Source organism: Anabas testudineus, chromosome 22 (assembly GCF_900324465.2).
Source record: "Anabas testudineus chromosome 22, fAnaTes1.2, whole genome shotgun sequence".
NCBI classification, from domain to species: domain Eukaryota; kingdom Metazoa; phylum Chordata; class Actinopteri; order Anabantiformes; family Anabantidae; genus Anabas; species Anabas testudineus.
The window spans coordinates 13,668,729-13,694,952 of NC_046630.1; the positions used below are offsets into that span (position 1 = coordinate 13,668,729).

The 26,224-nt window shown below is 40.9% G+C and overlaps 3 protein-coding genes across 3 annotated transcripts in view; 1 reads left to right on the top strand and 2 right to left on the bottom strand.

The window, feature by feature from the left end:
• Positions 1–1,319: 1,319 nt before the first annotated feature.
• On the top strand, positions 1,320–9,363 carry crkl (v-crk avian sarcoma virus CT10 oncogene homolog-like). Its single transcript, XM_026339815.1, has 3 exons — positions 1,320–2,605; positions 3,026–3,503; positions 7,049–9,363. Exons 1-3 carry the CDS (start codon positions 2,295–2,297, stop codon positions 7,181–7,183), a joined length of 924 nt encoding a protein of 307 aa, XP_026195600.1. The 5' UTR covers positions 1,320–2,294; the 3' UTR covers positions 7,184–9,363.
• Positions 9,364–11,916: 2,553 nt separating this feature from the next.
• LOC113148376 (T-box-containing protein TBX6L-like) lies at positions 11,917–14,887 on the bottom strand. The gene is made up of 8 exons (XM_026340065.1): positions 14,316–14,887; positions 14,008–14,110; positions 13,220–13,384; positions 12,984–13,130; positions 12,791–12,867; positions 12,613–12,686; positions 12,268–12,481; positions 11,917–12,157 (listed from the first exon to the last, which is right to left on the bottom strand). The coding sequence occupies exons 1-8, from the start codon at positions 14,441–14,443 to the stop codon at positions 11,962–11,964; spliced, it is 1,104 nt and encodes a 367-aa protein (XP_026195850.1). The 5' UTR covers positions 14,444–14,887; the 3' UTR covers positions 11,917–11,961.
• A 7,222-nt stretch (positions 14,888–22,109) lies between these two features.
• The window catches only part of LOC113148353 (matrix metalloproteinase-17-like), a 46,466-nt gene continuing 42,351 nt past the window's right edge, over positions 22,110–26,224 (bottom strand). Inside the window, exon 10 of the mRNA XM_026340034.1 lies at positions 22,110–23,086. Within this exon, the coding sequence (XP_026195819.1) occupies positions 22,761–23,086 (326 nt within the window). The 3' untranslated portion in view covers positions 22,110–22,760. The remainder of the gene's footprint in view (positions 23,087–26,224) is intronic.

Here is a 26,224-nt window from a genome sequence, read left to right on the forward strand (position 1 = left end):
CCCATTTTGTTGCATCACTGCGTCTTTGTGGAAATGTGGGAATTGGCAGGCAGTAGCCATTAAGATCCAGTGGGTGCAAATCTATTAAAATTCAAACAGTGTTGCAGATGAGAGCTGCTCTGTGCCATCTGCAGTCTCATGTGGCAGGGTCACTGAAAACTGAATAAACAACAGACCTCTTTAGAAATACTGTATATACATATATAGATATATGTATATATATACTTTTTTATCATTAAACAGCAGACATTGTGCTGCATGTCGGATGGCTTGCCATATTCAGTCATTGTTTTTTTAACATGCTTTTGTTTGTATAACTCTTTTATTGAGGCTTCATTGCAGACACCGTCCCCTGCATTTAAATTCACTCTCTCCCTCTCAGCATATTGTTTTGTGGGCTGGGTAGGTTGGGGAGCTGCAAATCAATGTGTCACAGTTGTGTGCCAGACAATACTTATTATGAGATTGGAAGGAGGGGAAGTTGGACAACAACAGGAAATGAAAATAGGGAAATATTTAAAAACTTTTGAGTGGTGGCGTGCACTAGCCATTGACTGAGCAAATATACTGTACTTTGCATTTCAACCGCATGAGCCACAGTAAGCTACAGACATACAGGATACAAAGACAATCCTGTCATGTAGCAGATTTACATTACATCTTACTTGTTTCAGCTGTGGCCTAGGGGAAGTCGTCTGAGATGATGGAGTCATGAGAGGTGACTGGGTTACAACAACTTATAATAATCAATTATAAGACATTACAATGAAAGGCTATTTAATTAAAATTTAAGGCATTAAAATGCAATTAGTCATTTATGATCAGCAAATAAAATTTGGCTCTAACTTAAAGTAGGAAGTAGTTGTGCTTTACACACCTGCTACATTCATCACAGATATTGCATTTTTACAGCATGTAGTCTGATTATGACAGCTTCTAGTCTACTTTACAGATGAAGAACAGTTTATAAAACATAATGCGATGCAGGTTTACAGGATCCCCTCCACTCTGAGACAGCAGTAATTTGTGACTCATCATTGCTAACACATTATCATAAAGAGTTGGTCTTTAACCAGTAGTTCCGATTCACTCGTGTTAAAGTGCTTCGCGGCCTATATAGAGCTTTTCTTTAGGTATAAATAAACATGTTTGCCCTGTGCGCTCGTTCGCCTCTTCCTCGCTGTGTCATGTGCAGACTTGATTGACAGCTCGCTCTCCCTATGGAGGGCCGAGGGGGGGCCCGTTTGTCACACGCCCACCGCCTTCCTCCTCCCACGTCTCCCTCCGGGCGTCAGTGACGTGCGGGTAGAAAGCGGGACCTGCCCTCCCGTCGCCATTTTTTCGGTCTCGTACTCGCACTTCTGGCGGCTCGGGTGAGGGGGGGACGAGCAGAGATACGGGGAAAGTGAAACAAATCTACATAAAAAACAAACAAAGCCGTGAAGCGGACGGGAATGCACCGGGGAGCTGCAGCGGATGGTTCTGGTTCCGGAGACGAGCCGTTGCTGTGAAACCATTTTTTTGTGTGTGAAGACGTGTTGCGGGCCGCCATTTTTTTTTTTTTTTTTTTTTGCTGTGCTGCCTGAAAAGTCTGCTTCGACTCGAGAGAGAGAGAGAGAGAGGATTCAAACCCACATTTACATGACGAGTGCCTTATCGTGAGATCAACACACAAAGTACCACCTCGTTTCCGACCCGCGGCTACTCGGCGACCTTTTGCAGACATGAGGATTTATCAGGTGGAAATCTGAGGCCACCTTTTCCGTTCTCATAACTGACACCGACTGGAGGATATAAATTATTAGAAGAGACGCCTGGTGTTTTCTCGGAAGGCGGAACGAAAAGGGGAAGCTTCAGTGATCGTTTGTGTCCTCGGCCTCCGTCGATGGTCGTCGTAAGTTTAGCTCTCCTCTCTGTTTTGGCCGCTCAGCCGCTGACTGCTCGGCGCAGGAATCGCATTATGCTCCAAAGTTGGATGAAGCCAGTCGCAGCCTGTCTCTGAAAACGTCAGGTTGTGTGTGTGTGTTTTGTTTTGTTTTGTTTTTTTGTTTGGTTGTTGTTTTGTGTTCGTTTTAAGAAGAGGTCTCCGGAGCCTGCAGCGTTTTGTGCCGACGTCTCACGGGGCGACGAACGCCCTGCCCTGCATCCTCACAGTCCTCCAGCCTGCGGTGATTGGCCAGCTCCAACCACCCATCCACGTTTTAACTTATTGTCTAGTTTGCTTCTTTCTTTTTTTTTTTTTTATTCCTCTCCCTCTAATTTGTGGACTGCTGTTAACTTATTTTTGAACAGAAATGTCAACTGCTCGCTTTGATTCGTCGGATAGGTCCGCCTGGTATTTTGGACCCGTGTCGCGACAAGAGGCACAGAATAGGTTACAAGGACAGAGACATGGCATGTTTCTCGTTCGAGACTCGTCGACATGTCCCGGCGACTACGTGCTGTCAGTATCGGAAAACTCCAAAGTGTCTCACTATATCATCAACTCTTTGCCCACCAAGAGGTTTAAGATAGGCGATCAAGAATTTGAACACCTCCCTGCCCTCCTGGAGTTCTACAAAATCCACTACCTGGACACGACCACGCTGATAGAGCCAGCACCCAGGTAGGACAGTCAGCCAGCCTCCCTGCGCTAACTAGAGAGGCTGTACATTAGTGATGCAATGTGAAAACACCTAGGCCCTCAATGAATTGTGATCTTGTGAAATGCTAAATGTGAACTAGGTTGTCTATTTTTATCAGAACTAACCTACTTTAAATGAGACTGCACACACTGCTGCTATCACACTTCAAGTAGGCTGGTTTTAAAGGAGGGCAACGTGGTGTCCCAAGACACCAGATAAAAAAAAAAACAAGTATTAATATGACTTGGATTAAAGCCTTTTTGCCACACTGTTGAACAAAGAAACATTCTGCTTGAACACCTGTCTCCAACAAGATTTTATGTTATGTGTTTGACGTTGGCCTTCTTTTTATGATAACTCTATTGTATCCTTCCTTTCCTTCATTCTTGCAAACTCCCAAGGTACCCAAGCACAGTGAGCGCTCCCATCCAGCCCATGGGTGGCAGCGAAGAGAACGTGGAGTATGTGCGGACTCTATTTGACTTCACTGGCAGCGATGCAGAGGACCTTCCCTTCAAGAAAGGGGAGATCCTTATCATCCTGGAGAAGCCAGAGGAGCAGTGGTGGAGTGCCAAGAGCAAAGAGGGGCGTGTCGGGATGATCCCTGTGCCCTACGTGGAGAAATTGGTACGACCTCCACCCCACATTGGCCAGCCTTCCCATGGATCCCGCAACTCAAACAGCTATGGGATCCCTGAGCCTGCCCATGCCCTTGTCCACGCCTATGCCCAGCCACAGACACCAACACCTTCACCATTGCCCCCTGGCACACCTGGCGTTATCAATCCTCTACCATCCATGCAGAATGGGCCCGTCATGGCAAAGGCCATCCAGAAACGAGTGCCATGTGCCTATGACAAAACAGCTCTCGCCTTAGAGGTATTGTAATATAGGATTTCACTTTATCCCTCTGTTTGATCTTTTTCCATCTTCTTTTTAGTCAGCAAGCTGCTAAACAGGCAGCACTGTTTTACAGCACTCTTGCATTTCTCAACTGTGCACTGTTGCTAATACACATCTGCTTTGACAGTGGTAACGTGTTGAAGCATGTAATGCAATGCTGCGTGCTCCCTTCACATATACTTGGGCTACAGGATGCTGTACTTTAATAGTAAACGGAGTTGTAGTGATTACCCCAAATGAGGGATGAACACAGAGGTTATCTTAGCCTATCATTGTGGCCATTCACAGACATCAGTTTGTCAGTGGGCTGAGGGAATAATTCAGGTTGTCACAGCTGGATGACTGAAAACAGTCTTTCACTTGCCCTGATGACTCTTGTACATAAATTAGCTTGTAAATTTAGAGCAAAGGGTTAAAGTGGTTGAAGGGTATTCATGCTTAAAGGTTAGATGGTGCACACTAACTTACATCAGCCATGTCCCTTTTTACATTTGACAACTAATTACATTAATCTCAGGAGATGACTGACACCTCGTTCAGACACTGTGATGTGAGTTGACTGGGTCAACAGACATGTCAGCTGTCCACTGACTGCACCCTGTGCTGCCCATCCTTTGTCAACAGCTGCACGACGCAGAGGTGGAACCTTTAATGAAAATGATGCCCTAATGTTAATTTAAGCAACTCCACAAAAAGAGAGTTGGTAGAGAGGGGTGATGCATGCCCAGATGGTCAAATAAAGTAAGAATGTGAGAACAGATAATGACAATTTGGCACTTTGTGCAGTGTTGCAGTGATGTGAATGGCACTAGAGTTGTAGACTGCTGTGTCATACTAGATTGTTGATTTAAAGAGTAGTTAAATAGGGTAGTCATGTAGACTCACATCATACATGTCTGCTTATGACAGAGCCATAAGTATCTTCCTATTTCAGAGTACTTTTGATTTAACATTTAAGGTTAATAAATCAGTTATTGCTACTGCAAAAACTCATTTAAACCATGTTTTGATTAATCCTGTTTACTAATCAGTTGTGTTTAATACACATTTTATCCTATTACAAAAGGTGTCCCAGCTGGTCTAAATGATTCTTAATGCTATTTGACTCAATCCATGTAATTTGGCTTGAATCAGTACTTAAGCACACCCAGTTAGTATTGTATCTGTATCGGCATTACACTGTTTGTTAGCCAGGTGCCAGCAATGTGTGTGAAAGTAGATGGAGCTTGTTCAAGCATATGAGCAAAATGCAAAGCATCAGTGACGAGACCTTCCGTGAGATTAAAATGAGTCATGCTGCCTCTATTTTAGCAACATTTTAACACCTTCATTATTACACCTTCAATGTGCTACTGTTGTGTATCTGGACTTAGGAATGAAAGCAGTGGTTCAAATGTTTGAACTGATGCAGCACCCACATGGACAAAACAAGTCAGTAGGAAGTATCTCAATGAAAACAGATGGTAAACATCAGTCCTACATTACACATTGTTAATAAGAAAAGTAAATTTATAGTAGATATTAAATCTAATGGGCTTTTTTGTTTGTTTTTCTTCTTTTGAAAAATGTATACTTTGAGTAATGTTTCAAAGAAATCTCTCAGGTAGAGTGTGGACATAGTGTAGATAACATAGTTGACTAATGTGGTCGTCTACATATCTTTTGGTTGGTTTGCATTTGTTCTTGTACTGTTTCAGTGTCAGAGATGGTTTAGTGCATCTTCAGCTTGTTAGTCTTGTTGTTGTGTGTTGCCCTGTTAGAATGGGTACAGAAGTTCTGTCTCTATGTTTTTCATGTTAAAATGTCAGGTCTGTTTTTTTGTTGTTGTTGTTTTTTGGGGGGCACATTTGTTCAGCTCAAGCATGAGCTCCAATACTTAATGTGCAGCTCAGAGATGCAGAACGTTATGCTGCAATAGGCACATTATAATTAATAACCCTTTTTGCTTGTATAGAGAAGCCTTTACTCAGTTGCATCTCTTATGTATAACTAAATGTTCTGTCTGTCCACAACAATACTACACGTTTATGCAATTTGTCAAGTATTTAGTCAGAAACGTCTTAACAAATCAATGACTATTAATCAATGGTCTAATCATTCAGGATTGTTTTAACACGCAACAAACTAAATGGCGTGAAAGTAAATTGTTTGAAGACAAATTCAGTTTATAGTCACTGCACAACCACAATATTGAGTAAAGCTACCAGAAATCATACAAACAAATGACTGGAAAGAAACTAGGTGCAATAGTAATACTATTACATAGTTTTTAAGTAGTACATGAATGTACTAGTCTAAAACATGCTTTGCACCAAAAATGCATACCTCACCTTGTCCAATCATGTCACTTGTATCTGTCTGTGTCTTTGGCTCAGAATAGGTCACTGCTTGCAGTAAAAAAAAAAAAACTTTTGTACTGGGGCTATTTTGTGGCCTCAGAGGTTCAAGAAACAGAAGCTGTGAGTCATTATTTATTCTCTTCAGAGTCAGTCAGTCCCCAACAAATGAAACCAGGCTGTGCCCTCAGTATGTTAGGTTTGCTATTTAAGGTATCTTGTTCATTTTAGTACTGTTGGTCTATGTAGCATTTTTTTTTTATTACATCTATCATAATCATTAAACAGGATTCTTTCGAGTGATTTAGATATGCTTTCTGTTACTACACTCTTCTCTGTGATCACTGTAATTAAAAATATAATTTCATAGATATATTGTGATTTGCTCTAATTCCAGGTATAAAATACTTAAAGTACAGGGTTATCAAGGACTTATTGAGAATACAAGAGTTAGTACCAGTAAAATTGGACAACATCTGTGTGTTTAGAATGTGTATACCTAATAACCTTCAACATATAATGTCTTCATTTTCAGCACTTTAAAATAGAAACCCTAACAGACAGATTTCACTGGAGCCTGTATGGCTATGTAGCATTTCTGTCATCCAAGAGTAGGGGGGAAGGATTATTGTTGCTGATGTTGGGGCTGGATGTTCTTGAAGGCTCACTCTGAAGTTAAAGCTACAGAGATTGTGCCCTTGAATTCATGCTTCACTCGTGGTTTTAATGATGGAGACTTTCCCTTCTAATCCTGATAAAGAACATATGGCTTTTACAGATTGGGGTCACATTCAGTGTCATGTAACCATCTGAACGAGAGCTCTATGCCCCACACTCTGATTAAATCAAAGTGTAATGCGCATGTGAAGATCTTTCATATTAAAAAGTGGAATGGTGTGGAATCTCACATGTGCAACAGATTTTAATGTATTTAAAATGTGATGTGTGGATTATATTGTAGTTTCTGGGCTCACCGAATGGGATTTGCATCCTGACAAAGTGTATATATTCATTACACTGTGGTGTATTTGAGTGTAAAGTGGCCTTAAATGATGCAGTGTCATGGTGATGTGACAAGTTCAGATTTGTAGTTCACCTTTTTTTTTTTAAATCTATTTTTATAATTATTCATATAAAGTTATCCTTTTCTTCCTGTAACTCTGTGTCCTGTACTTCTGTCCTTAGGTTGGTGACATTGTCAAGGTTACACGGATGAACATCAGTGGTCAGTGGGAGGGAGAGGTGAATGGACGAAGGGGTCTCTTTCCATTCACTCATGTCAAAATCATCGACCCCCAGAAACCAGATGAGAGTGACTGACCTAAGAGTTCGACTGGAGCCTCTCGCCAGCATCGGCCTGTACTTGAATGTGCTGGCCATATCTACCTTTCACGCCAGTGTCACCATGGTTACGTGCTTGCCTGCTTGGGGCTGTACCATGAAAGCAACCCCACTGTTGTTGCCAACCGTTGCAAGGCTTTCTGACTGTTTACAGCTTTGGACATGGATCCAAACTAAAACCTGATCCCACTTCTCCCGCTTCCCTTTTACCATGTCTTTGTTTTAGGCTGGGCAGTGTTTTTGCATTAGTGTCCTTTTCATTTCCAGATCACTGGGCATCAGTATGAGTGTGAGTGTGTGTGTGCGTGTGTGTGTACGTATGTGTTCCTAATGGATATTTACAACATTACATTGCAACATTTTTTTTATTTGGATTTATCAGAATATTTGATCATTTGCAGTCTTGGAGACTTGCTGTTGCTGTGTGTGATTGTTCTGTTGATGTGTGGATTTTTGTACGAAGTAGGGAAAAAGCAATATCCCTATGGACTTGAGAGAGCACTGAGGCAGTGAGGAGCTAACCAGCCTGTCAAATGTTGTTTCTCTGAACAATCAAGTCACTGTTGTACCCTAACCATCATACAGGTACACACATGCACACACACCTATTAGCCGTGAATCATTCAGTTTGGCGGTTTCACGATGTGCATGTGATGTAGTCCTGGAGTTGGGACTTGGGGGTGGTCTTGGTTGTAATGTGACGTGGTAGATCCCATTATCCCATTCACTCTACAATTTGGCAAGTCTGGCTGCATAAACATATTTATCTCATGTTAAGAAGACATGATGCTGTCATTTATGATTTCATCTTTTTATTTGTGCCACATGATCAACATTTTTTTTCTTCTTTTTTTTATGACATGGAGAAGATGTATGGTAGAGGGGTAACTTTTGCATGTTCACTTGGTGCCTCTTTACTGCCCTATACATTTCTTTGAACTAAAAAGGACATGCTTAGAGATTAGCAGGTTTTTAGTGCCAACAGCACCAAGCACTAGATGATACATTTCAAAATTTTTCGAGTGCCAAGCTTCAAAAAGGTTTTAAAAAGTCTAATAGCAAGGGCTGTATCCTTGGCCAGCACTTTCCATGATCATCTGAGTACAAGGCTAACTTAAGGTTTCCCGCTGAGAAGCTCAACCTCCAGAGGTATAGGTCAGGAAATGTCTTAGCAAGCCAATGAAATCCCATTAATGCCTTTTACAGAGAGTATGATAAACGCATCATTTAGTGCATGCGACTCCCTCTCAAACCATTTTTTAGTGTGATGTTATTCCTGACAATTTAGGATTCCAACCTGCTTTGTTCAATATTCAGTCTGTGCACAATTTTCCTCTTTATGCAAACAGACTCTATCAGAGTTATATTCGAAACATTTAGTTCATATTGTGCTGCAACCAGGTCTATTTCTTCAGTAGACGGCCAGGACTAAACATTCGTGCAAACAGTGCCAATCCCTAGATTTCTGCTGTAAAAACCAACTAGTTCACTCCGTCGGTTCCCTTCTACTGCTCTCCTCTTCAAATCATTGCTCAGCTCTTCACTGACAGTAATATTGTGCAGCTTTTTAGTTGTATCCCCTTATTTGTCAGTTTGTAGTCAACTATTAAATCAAGCTTATTTTTCCTTTTTTTTTTTTCCAAATGAGAGTGATGTTATTAAAATGAAGTACCTAAGGTTACATTTTCAAAAGGGAAAAACGCCTGCTGGTTGCCTCTGTGCATGACCTCTTGGCCTGGAGAGAGGGTTTCTACCAGGCCAAATGCTGCTTAATGTCATTTATTTTCCTTAATAAAGGTTTCTTATTTGAAGCCCTGCTGGTCTGTACAATCAAACCAGTTTGGCTTTTCCTCATCAAACATGAAATCTACTAATTAAGCAATGCACCCTTGATATTTTTTTTGTTTTTTTCTTTCTCTTCTTCAGGTGATCTTGCGTTTCTCATGCTTCAGAATTGTTTTGTAATGGCATTAACAGTATTACTGTGCTCTCTTCTCATATTCTAGGGAAGCCTGTGTTTTACTTAAGAATTGAAAATTGTGCCTTTTATTTTTCTTATACCATTTACATGTGTTAATATTTCCCATGGTTAACACCTGTGCTGGTATTGACCCTTTATGTACAGAACAAGTAAATAAAATTTACGTCTACTTCTTTAATTTGTGATAGCATCTCTGTCGTCCTCTGTTTGCGTGTTTCTAACACACGGTTTGGGTGTAGACAGGTTGGCAGCAGCACAGTGTCACAGGTTGTGTATCTGGAGCACAGAACAGTTGCTCATGCTCTAATTTTTGATAGTTCCAGTTTTGATTCAGCCTGCACCCAGGAGAAAGGAAGCAATTAATGAATTTTAATGAAGTGCTAATAAAAGAAAATCAGCTGACCTAGAGATGGAAGTGGAAAACTTTTCAAGGGCAATGTTTGAGGAGGACTTGTTCGGTGACTGTTAGTTATTCAGCAATTTTCAAACCATGAGGAAGGCAGACTTCATTTTTTTTCAGGAGTTCAGTATTTAGTTTTTCACATAATATTCCATCCTGTCTGTCTTGGTCCTGTTCCAGGTTGAATTGTCATTATAGCCGATCAATGTCTTCCTCTGCCCTGTGATAGGCAGTGGCTGCACTGAGAATGACTGTAATGAATCACACTTAGCTCAGTCCTAAGGGCACAGTGTATATGTTAGGGTGTTTTAAGCGTGGGGCACGGTCGATGCAGGCCTAACTCCAGTCCATTACCACCGCCCTCAGCTAACTGCGATGGCAGCGGTCATGCTGTATAGTATGTGGCCCACAGACATGGCGATCTTTACATTTTTTCATGAAATCAGACTTAGCCAGCTTTTTCCAGCAACATCAATTGAGTTTAAAAGTGTATATTTTATATTATATATAAATTATATTATAATTTTAATATAATTTGTGTTTTGAAAAGGTAAAAAACTAAACTCCCTCTGGACATGCACATTTGACAGAAAACCTCACATGAACCAGGCCCACTATATACCTCTCTCTTTAACCCCGCACAGGGAATGATTGAATTCAGATGAGACATTACATTAATCATAACACTCATTAAAATTAGAATAATTACTTGCACCGTACCTCATACTGAATTCTGCCATTTTTAAGTTCTAAACAAATAACAACTGTAACGTAGTTTCCAAGCCGCCCCTGTTTTATCTAGCACAGGAAGTCCATAAATTAGTCAGCACTGTGACTGGGAAAATCAGGCTTGCATCTTGCTTTAAATTAGAAATTGTTAGTCAGTTACCTCAGTCTCTCATGTAACAATCATTTGTGCCTATATGCGACCTCTCTGCCACATTGTTCCAACTACCCCTAAATTAGAAAATGGAAGAACCAAGCTCATTTTTGATGATTAAAAAATGTAATTGTCTAGGTTTTGAGTAGAACTCATGCTTGTTGGTTGACGCTATGAAGCCACGGTTACATACTTTCGTGCCTTGTGGTACTGACATTATAACTCGGGCACATTAAATGACCCCATCTATAATTCATTGTGTAGCAAGGTGAGAAGAATTCAGAATGACCTATATAGGTCACGCTCAGAAAGACCTGGAGGTGAAAGCATGGCATCCTAATGAGTTGTCCTCGGGAAATAAGTGAAACTATGTCTTCTTCAGGTTTTGGCACTACACATGCTTTGGCTCTCTGTAAGCATCATATTTAACATTTTGTATTACACCAAAACACGTCGGTTGATGTGGTCTAGAAAATGTCATTGCGGTGTCTGCTCCCTGGAGCTTTATAAATGTCCCAGATATGGCTTCCCCCTCACTCCCTCTCTCTCTCGTAAAACATTTACAGCACAGACGTTCTGCCTTCTGCTGGGGAAACTATGCCAGACTCTGGTGGTAATTCCACACTAGCTGTCTGTCATCACTTTATCAGGTCAGACTCACTGCTCTAGGACAGTTTCTCTGTGCTCCATCTTCATCTCTTTCATAGCAGCACTCTGTACTTACTAGATTACTAGCAGGGTCGCCATACTTGTAGTATTCTTTCCACAACACGTCTGTTTATACTCTTCATGACTTAATACCTGCAACTGTTATCTGGCAAAGCTACACATTGCCATGAGTTATTATTATAATCATTATTAAGTACTGTATATTAACATTGCCGGTGTGCACATGTACATATTGTACAGACCATCTGTACTCTACGTAATAATCTGAATAACTGAAGGTAATAAAAAACATAAATCTCTTCCATCCATCCGTTTCCAACTCAGAATTTATTGTTATATTTAGTTCTCCAGCATCTACACTAATATACATCTTGCCGCTTTTTGAGGCAGCACGGTTTCTGACAAAATACAGCTTACTGGCGTGACTCACACAGTTTGGAGGGGGAATAAAAGTACATTTTGATTATGTAATAAATTCTAGTTTTTATATGTCCAGATTTGATATCAAACTTATTTCCCAGCTGGCACAGTATACATTCAAACACATACTGTATCTACTTTCGCACAGGAAAGTGTGAATATATGCAGATAGCCAAATATAAATCTTCACTTTAGGGGAATAGAATAGTCTTCCATGTTACCCCCATAAACTGTACATTGTACAGCTATACAGTCCCAGAAATACACAAATCTTTATACACATTTATACAGTTTTCACACCAATGTCTGTGCGGCCTGTCAGTTCGTTGCTCATTAGAACAACACACCTAAGGCTTCAGAGATTTTCTCCTCCATCAGTGTTGACACCGCTGCAAAAGGGTCAAACTTCACCAACAAGAGTAAGAGAAGAGAGGATATTGGCTCCAGTCTGCTGTGTTGCCCTGGTGGTGGTGAGGATGGTGGTAGCCATGTTGTTGGGCACTTTGTTCAGCTGTGGCGAGTGGAAAAGGTGGTGGGTGACCCAGGGTGTGCGTCCCGTCCACTTCGCTGGAGGGAAATGGAAATCTGGCGTACTGCATGGATCTTGAGAAAGAGAAAGAGGGACAGTTAAACCTCAAGCATTATGCCGTTTATTTTCCTTCCGGCTAAGCATCATGGGATTTTTATGTCATCCTCTATGTCCTAAATCATACCTGTATGGCTGGTATGCCACGGAAGCAGGCACCATCTGTTCTTCACAGCTGTAGTCGTACTCGTGCAGCTCCAGGAGCTCAGCATGTAGGCTCTCAGATGGGTCTTGCTCCAGAGCCCAGGCTGAAGGGTGACCCCCTTTCAAAGATGGCTGTGTGGAAGCCTGACTCTTTTCTACCTGCACTGACTGGGAGGTGGAGGGCATCCTCTGCAGGTCTGAGAAGGAAATACAGTGTTTATTATGATGTTATTGAAATACAAATACAGTGATTTCTATTATATATATGTTGACTTTGACTTGGAACCATACAAGTAAATAACAAAACTCAATAATTACAAAATCTTACCCGGAGAACTGTTGCAAAGAGCTTCCCTATCCAATGCAGCTCTCTTTGCAGGGGGACTTCTATTTGAACGACACCTACAAAAGAGTAGATGAAGCGTTTTTAAAATGCAAACTGATTGTTTTGCCTAAGTGTGTACTGAAAATTGTGTGTTATGATTATGATGGTTATGAATTCCTACCTTTTACTGTGGGCATGGGTGCCCCCTTCCCTGAATCCTTTAGCAAAGGGGTTGTGGTCAATCTTCAACTTGGTGATCTTTAAATGAAAGCGTAAAAAAATGCGTTAATGTGTGCATGGTGCAGTGTTCTGCTTCAGTCGAACAGAAATGAGGTCATGTTTAATGTTTGTGTAAAACAGCTGTACATTTGTACCTTTGGGTTCTGATAGGCGGTCACTGCGGTGAAGGTCGTCTCTGGGAAGGAGAAAGTCTGAAATGGGCCCCAGCGGACAGTGTAAGGACTGTCAGCTTGAATGACGTGAAACCTCGGGTAATAGCGATGCATGGAGTGCAGGATGATCTGATGAGAAGAAAGAGAGCAAAGTTAGCAAAATATACAGTGGAGTAAAGTGAAATACATGACACAATCATTAGAAGGGGGCGTCTTACGTGGCCGTGTTGGTCCAGGGTGTTGTTTGTGAGCTTCATCTTGAGGAAGGAGAACGACTGCTTCATCCAGTGACTTCCTGGTGCAGGAGAATCCGGGTGCATGTACGTCCGACATGGGGGCTGGGGTTCTGCTTTCCCTGCGACCTCCCATTGCTCCTTTTTCCACTACAGAAAAACAGGGAGGTGGGGTGTTAGTCAGCAAGGGTGAGAACTCAGGACACGTCTGATTAACTCGACTTCTTTCTGTAGCACGAAATCCTGTGTTTCTCTCTTCATGATGATCTCATAGAGAGTAACAAAGTGCATGAAGACATCTTTGTGTTGCTTCACTTTATTATTACAGGGACCATGCCAGTTCCTTTTTTTTCTCTTATTTTTATATAAATAATTTTCTTGTGTCCATATTTCTATAAATTCAACAACACCTAAAAAGCAAACGCTCTCTCCTATAGTACTTTCTTCTTTCTTTTCATTGTGTACCTCTTTGACCAAATGGGCCAGCTGATGTAACAGTCGTTGAATGTATGGATGGCTGACTGCTTCCCATTCACTGATAGTGAATGAGGAGGGATGCTAATTGATTGGGCCTCCAGCCGAGAGTGCACAAACAGGAAGCAATGAAAGGCTTTGATATGCAGTGGTGAATGGCCCAGAATAGGCAGACCAATGTCTGAGCGCAGACTGCTGTTTTTTGCATACTGCAATCAATTGGTTTTACTCCCCAGTTTTTGCCAGCAAAACAAAACAAGAAGCAGAAAATGCCCACAGTATGTTGCATATGCATTTACCTTGTATTTGAAGCTGTCTACGGGAACCATATCCATCATGATGACGTAATTGGCAAAAGGTTGGAGCCCAGATATACTGACACTGCAGTGTGGAAACATTCGCCTGAAACAAATAAAAAATAACAGTCTTAAAAGTTTGACACTTTTTTTTTAGTGTGACTGAATTAAATCTTATGATTCTTGAAAAAACTGTGTGGTTTCGTGTAAGCTTTGATCTGTGATGAACAATACAAAGCCCCGCTGGGATTTTCAGAGAGCAGGAAATTCTCTTAATTCAGCAGCTAACCAGCTGTGCCAGTATTTGGTACCTTCCATGCTTTGTTATAATCATCTCCGTTCCAATGCTGTGAAAAGACTTCCAGAGATCAGCATTCTCCAGGGTCATCCTGATGCAGCCCTGCTGGTATGAGTCAGCTGCTGGAGGGGAGCGGGGCATGCTCAGATTCAGCTTGTCTGAGGAGAAAACAAATAAAAAAACAACCTAAATAAAGATGCAAAAGTCCTGTAGCTGTATTTATAGAACATGCGGCTTATTGCAGTGTCCATTTTAAGACAACAGACTTAATACAAGCTACAAAATCCAACTAAAGTTGTAAGTCAAATGCATGTTGCAGGAGTTAACTCACCACAGCTCAAAATGATCATCAATAATTACAGTGTGACATAGCACATGAAACAAAACTTACCAGGGAAGTGTTGCATGACTGTGTCCTCCTGTTGTCACAAGCAGCAGCACCTAGTGGATACTTTCTGTTGCTGCTTTCTGATGTGGCAGCACTGCAGTCGATATATATCAGGGGTCTCTGCCCTCGATGGACCTGAACCTTGAACTTTATTGGTCATCGCAGAAAGGGTGGGGTCTAACACATCGTGGGCGTGTATGCCGTGCAGGGCTGGTGCAGAGGGGGGGCAGGAGGTAGGTGAGACTATCACCTGTAGGTGTTGTCAACTCACAGAGTCTGCTACTGTTCTAACCATAGTGTGGAGATGTTGGTGTAGATTATTTTTTTCTAATTATATATATGTGGGACTTTTCAATCCTGCCATGTTGATGTTTGAAAGTCATTCTGTAAGCACACAGAACCACTAGATCATAGGTCATTCTTGCTATTTTGGTATTTTAATCTAAGAGATACTCTGCAAAATGATTGTGATATATGAACAATAATCAATTAAAGTCCAACATAGACATATTAAACCTAGTGTGTCTATCTTCATTCCACTTTCTCTTACTTTTGCCTGGCTGCAAGGCCTGAAATGCATAATAAGTTCACTCTCCTCTCTCTTGGTGCAGTCCAAGTTGGAGGACGGTGAGCACGAAGTGCCTCGGGGGATGGAAGAGCAGACAAACTGGTCCCTTCCCAGCAGCTTGGGTTGTGTATTGGGAACAAGATGTGAGATTACAGAGGTGATTGGAGTTGGGGTCTGGCCTTGACAATGGTTGACAATGCTACTAATCCTATGTGGCCATTTGGCCCTGCCTCCCACCTAAGTGCCCTGGGAGGAGAGTGGGCCATCTGATGGAGCCATCAGTTAGCAGTCCTTTCACATGAAAGAGTAATGGGAGGAAGGGTAGGTGACTGCTCAATCTTCAAAGCGTACAACCCCCAAATCGAATTCGACATTACCCCCAACAAATAATTTAGATGTATGTCTGAGTGGACCTACAGATGGGACAGGACGTACAAACTCATGCTGTTGGAGCCAAATTAAACTCACAGAAGATGCTTAAAATTATACCAAATATGTCAGGCTCACTTTTGAAGTGTAAATGTATCAATGTGGGCATCCTGAATATTTCCAGTTGATGTTATTGTTCAGTTACAAGCCATGAAACAGCAAGAGAAATATGTGATAGTGGAGTTTTACAACTTTGAGGGAACAAAAGAGATAAATGAGGGGAAGTTTTCTAAAACAAGTGCTAAAGGGTTATAATTGTTCACTTACTTCAAGAAATGCTAAACATGTAGGAGTTAAGTCCAGGAGAGGTCACCTGGGATCTGCACTCCCAGGACCTTTACTCTTGAACCTCTCTAAAGCAGTACCTTTTATTTCAAAGAATTAATTACAATTACATCTACATAACAATAAATATCTGTCATAACCAAAAGAATTACAACTTTTAACATTTTTATTGTAATGTTATTTATTTATGTTGGTTTTTTTTAACCTTATACAGCTTAAAAATAGAACTTAACCATTCAATTAAATGTTTGACTGTGACACAGTGATGTCCTTGATACTAAATGAGAGCAAGCATGTTGGGAAACTTGTGTCTGACGATGGACATACTGTACAGTAGTATCATACTACACTGTGTACCGGAGCACCGTGATTCACCTTTCTGGATTTCACAGCAGTCTTAGAGTAAGAGACTGGCTCACTACCTCTGCCAGGCCTTTCCGCTCCAACTGCAGGCATGTTCAAACATTTCTCCTCTGCTTAGATCAACTCAAGGCTTGAAGGTGGAATTCGGTGTGTTCCTGCCTGCAGCGAGTGTCGCCTCTGCGGCTCTGCTACATAGTCGGCTTCAAGTAGAAACACATTTTGCTCATATCTGATTCTGCTAATGGTATTTTAAGACAATGGGCAATGGCAGTGCTGTATGTAAATAAACGCCTATCAAGATTTTTACACTAGTGTTTAGATCATTTAAATCAGAGTTCTTTGCCAAAGATTTGCAGTGAATCCAACAGCACAGTAAACTACTGATTACCAGTGATATTTAAAAGGTGAAAGCTGCCAAGCTGTACGGTGGAAATGTTGTAAGATGCTGTAAGTTGCACTACTTTTGTCTTGTGCCCTGTGTTTCTCTCTAACACGTCGGTTCTGCTGCATTAAAAATATCTTATGGTGCAGGAAATGTTGTGGTTTTCGACAGTTTCGATAAGTACGTCTCAGCTGCAGCTGGATGATGCAGCTCATGACCTGGACGGTGGTGGTTCAGAGACACGGCTGTGCAATGTGTTCACCCCTGGGATGAACTGGGATTGTGAGTGACTGGAAAAATCTTCTCTCCTCCTTTACAAACTACCATAAATACCAAGCTCCCCTCATTTCCCCCCCTTCATTTCCAAGGAAAGAGAGCTGTGGTGTTTGTGTGGGGAGTGCAAATTCACAGTATTTTCCCTCCTAGTAAACATCCTCCCAAAGCATCTTACAAAGAGCACTCAGAACTTCAGCAACACACAAAGACAGAGCCTTTGGCCATGAAGCAGTCGTTTCAATTCAATTCAATTTTTCATTTAACAGCAATATAGAAGATTGGTACACACAAAGACACCACATCTATTAACAACTGTACATAACAGAACAAGATATGAATTAGTTCCTGTCTTTAAGCTGCATATTTTCCTATAGTGCCACCTACTGGACCATTAAATTGTTTTTCAGTACACTGTATGTATATTTCCTGTTGTAATACCCGCAATGCCATTCAAGTTCTCTGCAATCGTCCAACTCTAGAGGGACATTTAGTATGACAACAACACAAAAAGACGACAAGAGAGATCATATAGACGTAATCATGGAAATTAAAAACAAATTCATAACAAAGTATAAAGGCCTGTAGCAAAAGTGGCACTTTCTGCACAGCATAATTCCCCAGTCTGCTGAGCATGCTGATGCATGCACTTGGTAACAGCACCTAATATAATAACATACAGTAATCCTTCTGAAGGAGCCTTATGCTAATTTACCAGAGCAAATAATAATAGTAATGTTAGGAGGAAGGTAATGCTATTGCCAAAGAGGTACTTTTAACCCTTGAAACCCTGAAATGTATTCCAGCATCGATCATCAACAAACAATTCATATATATTATATATCAATTATATTACCATATTATATATTGTGATTATGATGATTAAAATGATTCATAACACATTATTTTGACTGGTCAGCAACTGGCTGTAGATCTCATAAAAACCTACAGAGAGAACAAGGAAGATCAAGACGCAGACAGTGAAAGTCTGTGAACAGAAGGCTGCAGAAAACTTTACCAAGAGGCTGAGGAGATCAGAGCAGAGGCTCCTGCAGATACTTCTTTTACCAGAGCTGCTTTCTTTCAACTCAGATATTTACATTTGACCAGAGGAGGGCAGCAAAGCACCACTTTTGTGTTTATTTACAGTACATGTAGACCAATGCAACACTGAGCAAGATTAAATCAATATATTTCTATCATTTCTGACTTTAAAATACCAATAAATGACAAAAATGATGTCTTTAAGCCAGAGACACTATATTGAAATGAGATGCAGATTCATACTTACTCAAAGTCATTGTCACCTCACAGTATTCAGTGGTTTTAAGAATTATTTAAAAGTCACATTTCTGTGTCTTTAAAGAATAATTAGAGTAAAACTTCAACTTTACCATTTGTTTTCTTGACATGGTTTAACCTGGTCCCAGTTCCACTGAGTCTGATAGATAATGGGCTGCATAACTCATTTTTCTTTCATGTGCTTTTATACCTGTATTATACACAGATCAGCCACAACATTAATACCAGCTGGTGGTTTTAACACTTCAGGCGTCATCGCGGAAACATTAGATGCTGGTCAGCGTTGACAGGTGTCATCATGACTTGCTATGTGTGGGACTACATAGCTGCAGACATTCCTGTGTCCTAAGCTGTTTAGAGCTCTGTGTCGTGTACAGTGCTCTGCTCCTGTGCCAGCTACTGGGGTCCCGCTCCAGGCTCTTTGATGTGTGTGTGAGGACAGGCCAAATGTAAAAATGGACAGCCATGACAACAGCTGCTCCTTTCCCCTACGACCACCACCTCCCGGACTATTGAGGGCTATCCTGACAACCAAAAACATACACAGACACACACACACACACACACACACACACACTCTAGCTCTCTCTCCCCTTCTCTCTCTCACACACACAGAAATAATAATGCGCAAGCTACCAGTGACACAAAGAGTGTGTCAGGGTGTTTGATAGCGACTGTGGTTCAGAATTTATGTCACTGCAGAGCACTAACCCCCTCTATCGCAGGCGAACTCTCTCACACTGTCACTCACAACACCTTTTTCTGGTAGCAGCAGCTCGTCAGAGCTCTGACAGCAGGCAGCTGTTTAAACAGAAGGACCTTTGGTTTCGATGCAGCGTTCTCCAGTTTTTTATTTACATGTTTCTATAAGGCATAACTCAACGTTTATACTTATTGTTAAAATGAATAATTATCCTGTTTAACAAAACCCAAAATGAGCAGTGACTTTGCCACAGTTTATCGTTGTTATAAACACTAGAAACTACAGTATAGGCAAAACTATTATTATATGGCCTGAGTTGTAATAAACAGTAGTTTCCTTTAGCACATGGCATGAACAGCTACTGCATGTGGTAACTCTTTCTTATCTCTTCTGCGGATTACTGCTAAATTGCTTCCTTATCGTTGCCACTGTCTCTCTGGAGATGACATTTTCTTTTTTCCACATCTACATCCGTCTTCTTCTTCGAGGTGTGCTGCTGGTTTTCTTCCCCGGCTTTCATTCCTTCTATTTTCTGGGTTGCATCTGTTGCTAACCCCGTGCATCTGCTCGGCACCGTAATCAGTCCCTCTCTGTCCGTGTCCCCTCTTACTGTACACTCTCTTCGTGTAAAACATCCAGCTGCAATTTCGTAGTTTTGCCAGCAGTTCCAGCAGTCTTGAATATTTTACTTACGGGCTGATTGATTGGTTCCACATGACCCATCTGGAGACTCAAACAGTGACAGTGTCATGTGTCATCTACGGCACCATTTTCAGCAAACGTCTGTATCTTAAAAAAGACAACTTTCTTTTTTTTGCTAAATGAAACATATATAATGAGAGTGTTGATTGTAACTTATTGAACAGGACATACAGGAAGAGGGTGACCCATCCCCACTGCATTTGCCCGTGGGTGCAGGTACTCTCCTGGTGGCTGCTGAGCCCAACCAGTTAATTAATACCACTCGAGTGTGTCAAGAGGAGGAAAGGAAAACTGCTGCCGTTGGCAGACATAGCGATTGAGTGACTTTTTCAACTTTTAAACTTCATTTTACCTCAAAATAAAACGAGGTTTTGGGTCTGCATTACGTTGGTAAGGGTTTTCTCTGCAGCCCTTTGGTAGAATGAGCAGTTCACTGTGCGCTTATTTGTGTGTGTGTGTGTGTGTGAGAGAGTGAATCTACCAACACTCAGGCCTGACAACCTGTTTACTTTGATCTCTGAATTAAAAGTGACTGAGCTGGTGAATATTTTTGGATTAGGTGACGTTACTGATTCACTTTCCTTAATAAAAAACAACAACATACACATACACTTCCTGCCAGCAAATCTGTTCACAAAGCCACTCCGAGTGAGCGTGCGGTGTAATAGACGTGTTGTTGCTTCCATTCCCGATAAACAGCAGTGACCACTACAAGACAGAACATTGCTTAAGGACGTTAGAGAGATGGAGAGCAGCTCCCAGTTGGTGTCTACAAGCTGTCATGTTACCTTCCTCTGTCTTCAAGCCAATAATTACACACTAGACAAAGACTCAAGACGGAGCACTCCAAATCTTTCTCAGTACAAATTCTTATCACACTAAGCTGTTAAAATCAGATTTTTTTATTTTTTTCTACAAAAATATTTTACATAAAAAAAACACAGATTAAAATACACACAATCCACTTGGTTATTCCACAACTGCAGAACCTTTCAACTCAAATATATCAGGTACACTGTATCTAGGTAAATATATCTTTACAGTAAGAATAAATCCATAGGCCATGTTGTGACTTTTGTCTTCAAAAGGAGTTGAGAGTGTAAAGACCACTGTCCATCTGTCACAAAAAGACTCCATGAATTCTTTATAACCTGATCAAAGCAATGGAAAATGAAGGTAAATGTTAAACTATTAGAATTTGATGCAAAAAGAATAAACTTTACCAAAATATAGGAATGTTTCCGACACACAGGTGAAAATAATAAACCCATGGAAACATGTTTGTGAGCAACAGTTCCTCGCTTTGTTCGAGGGATTTAGGCAACCGGTGCTGCCAGAATCCATCCACCTAATCATCAGATACATCTGTCTAGCTCTCACAATAAGATGTTTTTTACACTGCAATGCAGAGAGGCCCACACATTCATGCTTATCACAAGCATTTAAGTTGAGCTACTTAAGATGTTACACTAAACATGGAGGATATATGTGTGTGTGGATTCTGAGGTTTATTAAAAGGTCAGTTTCACAATACAGTGGCAAGAAAAAGTATGTGAATTATATGGTTTTCTGCATTGATTTGTCATAAAATGGGATTTGCTCATCATATAAGTTAAGAGTATTAACAAATACAATATGCACAAAAACATTCTCTCTGTCTTTTGTCGCCTTTTTGTCAGAACAACCATAAAAACCTCAAATGTATGTGAACCCTTTGAATCATGACCTTATTAGAGCTACTACTGACAAAAAACACACAAACAAACTTTTTGAGTTTCCTCCATACAAGAAGAAGATGCTTATGTGAGCCATGCCTCTCTATAAGGACCTTTCAGAAGATCTATGATTAGGAATTGTCGATTTACATAAAGTGACGTGAAAGACTTTAGAAATTCACCAGTCTACAGTTAGACAAACAATCTGCAAATGGAGACACTTTGGGACTGAGGCTACTCTACCAAGAAAAGATGAGGTAAAGAAACAACCCAGAGAGACAGCCAAAGATTTCAAGGCATCATTGGAACTGGCCAACATCTGTGTTCATGAGTCTGCAGTAGGTAAAACATTGAACAAGCAGGATGTCTATGGCAGAACACCACGAGTTAAAATTCCTCCTGAATGATGTGCAGGTCTGATCCACAGCTACAGGAAGCACCTGGTTGAGGTTATTGCTGCCAACGGGTGGGGGTGGGGGTAAACCAGTAATTAATTCTATAGGTTCACATACTTTTTACACTATGAGGTTTTTATGGTTGTTCTTAATAAAGACATGAAAGATCAGCATTTGTTTGTGTTATTATTTTAGGCACATTATATCTGTTACTCTTGACTTAGATGAGGATCAGATCATGTTTTATGGCAAATGAATGCAGAAAACTGTGAAATTCCACATACACATACAAAAGTCTTGAGTTATAATGCTATGAACATATGTTTAGGTTTATTTGCCCAGTTTGGAGATACTCCATACAATGGAGGCGAATTTCCATTCAATTTCCGATGGCTGTAGAGTCGTGTTGAACAGCACAAACAAGAATCCATTCACCTCCATTGTAGTGAGGCTGGAGGCAGAAACTACCACACAAAGACTGTAACATCTGCATGGCTAGATAGAATAGAGGTACGCCTGCAAAAATAGTGTTTTTGCTCAATATTATTTGAGCACATTTTTGGTGAACTGACCCTGTAATAAAACATGTCAAATAGTGTAAACGTAAATCGCTCACATTCGCACCTGCCTATGTTCCAGGATGTCTTTCACCTGTCTGCATATATGCACATGTGGAAAAAACTCTACTGCGGGTGCTATTGGAGTACGTATGACAATGTTTGACCAGTCCAGTCAAAAGGTTTGTAAAGCATAGTGAGTGTGTTGATTCCTATAACGATGACCACCTCAGCTGGCAGCGCCCACCAAATGACATGTAAAATAAATAATAGCAAAAGTGGAGCAAACAGATTCCAAATGATATAATAAGAACAGAATATTCCAGTTGTCAGTTTGATTGAGTGTCTGCTGGCCCAAGACCAAACAGCTCAGGAGCTTTGTCCAGTGCTTTGGCATCATAGCAGCTCAAAGTGGAGGGCCAGCGAGAGCGTCCAGAGAGGCGGCAGCAGCCAGATGGGAGACGGGGAGGGGTGGGCGCCTAAAGGCGAGGCGGTGTCAGAGGTGCAGGAGCACACCTCGTATCCGTTTTCTGCGTGGTCTGGGCCATGGTGCACGTTGACTCTCGTCTCTGTGCTTTTGAGATCCGTCTCCGGAGAGTCCGACTGCATCTCGGTGCACAGCAGCCAGTCTTTAGCGATGAGGCGGGGGTATCCCGCCTCCACCTCCATGTCGCTGCCCGGCACTCGCCAGTACTCCCTGCCCTTGAAGAAATAGGACGAGCCTTCACGAAGGGAGAGAAGAGAATTAGACTATTAGAATATGTGTACAGTATACTGTTTATTTTGTTATTCAAAAAATGTTGCTAGTTCCATTTAAAATACATAACAAACGCACAACATATAAAACATCAAGAGCCTTAATTTCATGAATCAGTGACTCAGGGTGCAAAGTAGTTATGTATAATACTTCCACACTGTTATTAGCTTACCACACAGTACACCTGTTTGAGACACAGCAGCAATCATTTACAACAGGGTGGGATTACAAAAAAACTTCACATCAGTGGTTGTGCATAGGTTCATCGTGGAAAATGAATTTACTGTAACAGCTGCATTTCCCACCTGTGGGTTCTGGAGACGAGGGCCCTGATCAGTTTACAAAGTAGCATGGATGTTTTGCCCAAAAGCACAACATTTTACATTTTGATTCAAATGTACTATTTCCTCTTCAGAAGCAAAGGTTTTTTCCATGTATCAGATATCTTACTCCTGATGTAGTTTCGAGTCAAGCTCACCTTTCGGGAGAATAACGCTCTATAGCCCACCGTGACAAAACACCATTTCACACACTCAAATCTGCAGTTTGCAGGATGTGCTCACACAAAAACAGAGCATTTAGTCTACTGACACAAGGCTAGTCTTGTAAAACTAAAACCGTTGGTGTGCCGGCTGCTTGGTCGAGAGCCTCCACTCTCTCCAAATGAAAATAACGGCAGTGAGTGTAACCAGGTTACTGAGAGAAACCAGGTTTCTCGGGTAATCAGGGAACGCGTTTACATGCACTCAACAGACCTGGTTACTGGAAATCTGAATGTACATGCAGCAGAAGAGTAATCTGATTTCTTCTCTGCCCTGAGCTGATTTTGGAGACAGAAAAGACGCTTGCTTCCTTCTACTTTTTCTTTTACTGTCTTTTTAGATTTTTTTTTTTTATATGTTCGTCAGGGGAGGTGACTGACATTATAACGGCAACAAACTATCAGAATTAAAGACTTAAAATGTACTTATTTAGACATCCACGGTGAACTTTGTGTTGGTTTCAATTTTATTCGGTTTCTTTGCGGACTTGATCTAAAACCGAGCTGTAATGATCTCTCCTTTTCATCCAGACGCACTTCTCAGCTGATAATAGTAGAGTGGTGAGTTTCTGCAGCCTTTGTAATGCGCATGTGCTCTTGTAAAAAAATTAAGAATCATCTTCTTGAGAAAGCCGACTCTAATCCGGTTACTTGAGTATAGTATCACCAGCCCTCGTGTGTTTTCTGTCAGTGTTTGGTTGGTGTAATGATAGGCCCTCTCTAGTAGATCACCAATATATGTAAAGTCTCTTCTATTATTGCTTTTGTAAAATTAATGTTGTACTCATAATTTATGCACTTAAAATGCCCTATCTGAATAAAAAAAAACAGAAGTAGGTCCGAAATACATACGTACATAAAAGGATTCATATTTGCATAAAAGTTAATGTAACTTTATAGGGTCTCTGTGGGTGTGCAGCTCATTACACAACACAGCAACGCCTTGTGGGCAACTGTGACAACATACAGTAATTGTGCGGTGTCACTTTATTATTACTGACACACCCCTACTGTGCCTGTCCTTTCACTTTAGGATATTTAAGTTGATTAGAGTCACCAAAACACCAAGTAGACGCTGGTAGATTAAAAAAAACAAACACAACAGACTAAATGCTGCGTGTTTCCTATAAAAATCCTGCTGAACATATCCTCCAAAACGCATTGTACGCCAATATAAAAGCTTCATACTGGCACACAATGCAGCACTAATAATTTAAATGACAATAACATAAAACTGCAACTTATTCATAGGCTCAACAAGGGGCTGATGTGAGTGGCGGGAGATAAAAAAAAAAAAAAAGTGAAGTAACTCGAGTGAATTGAAAAATGTTCTCCTCATTAATGGCCTTGGAGCTCAGCATTAACCCTGGGAAGAAAGTATTTGTCGTTAAATGCTTGTCTCACAAAATCTATGAAATATAACAATCCTATTCCAACATATGAAACAGGCAATCAGACCCTGCATTCACCAAAGTTTTGGAGGACGTGAGACAGAAAGACAGAGAATGATTAAAGCATTCACTTTTCTCAATGCTTCCTTGCAGTCAAGGACCAATACCCTACCATGGAGTATGGGTGAGAAATATCTCTGAAATTCAAATTAAAATAAACAATGCAGCAGCGTCTTGGCACTTAGATCTGCATGGCTTGTTAAACTATGGAGATGTGTGAGAACTTGCTGCTTTGTGGAGGCAGCACTTTCGCTACGTTTCTATCTGTGCATGGCCTTGATAACAAATGCCAGGCATATGGCAGACATAATCTCCTTCAAATCAGCTCTGCCTGATGAAAAACTATGAGTTATATTTGCAGTGGCCCTAATTTTTAAGCATGCAAACACCAAATGTTGTTTTTTTTTTGTTGCTCTTTTTGGTATTAATATTAAGGCAACAAATAAAATACTTAAAATGTGCAATGTAAAGTTAAGGGAGAGAAGGAGGTGCTCTTCTGTCCAGTTTCTTCTACATAGGTGAAGGCTCAGAAGACCTAGTGGAGTCAATTTCCTGTGTATTAGTGAATAATCATAAGAATATATTCAAGCTGAGCTTCAGCTTGTTTGAATAATTATAAAAGATGCTCTATGCTGAGGACCATCAACTGCACAGTGCATTTCTAACAGGTGGTTGGGACTCTAGGTCCGACCATAACATCCTCTCTAAATCTAAAACTCAGCTTGACCTACGCCAAGATAGGAGTACACAAACACGCAAAGTAATGTATGCTGTATATACCTGCATACTGCATACTGTATGTATCGCCATAGCCTGTAGGGCTAAATGCTACTCTGTCTACTTTGCAGTCTTTCCTCTGCCAGTAAAAATCCTACAGCCACAAAAGTTGGCGAATAAATGTCAAATCTCACCCACTAGTGAGTAATGACCCCATAGAAAAGATATAGAGTTGTTCTTCTCTGAGTGAAGATGAATCCATGCTAAGAAAAAAAAAGAAGTGGATGTTGAGGACACTTTTTTCAGTGCGGATCTTACAGTAAGTGTCATTATTATTGTCTGAGAAGAGTGTTTTCACTGTGCAACAATTACATACAAAACCTAAGGTTCTCAA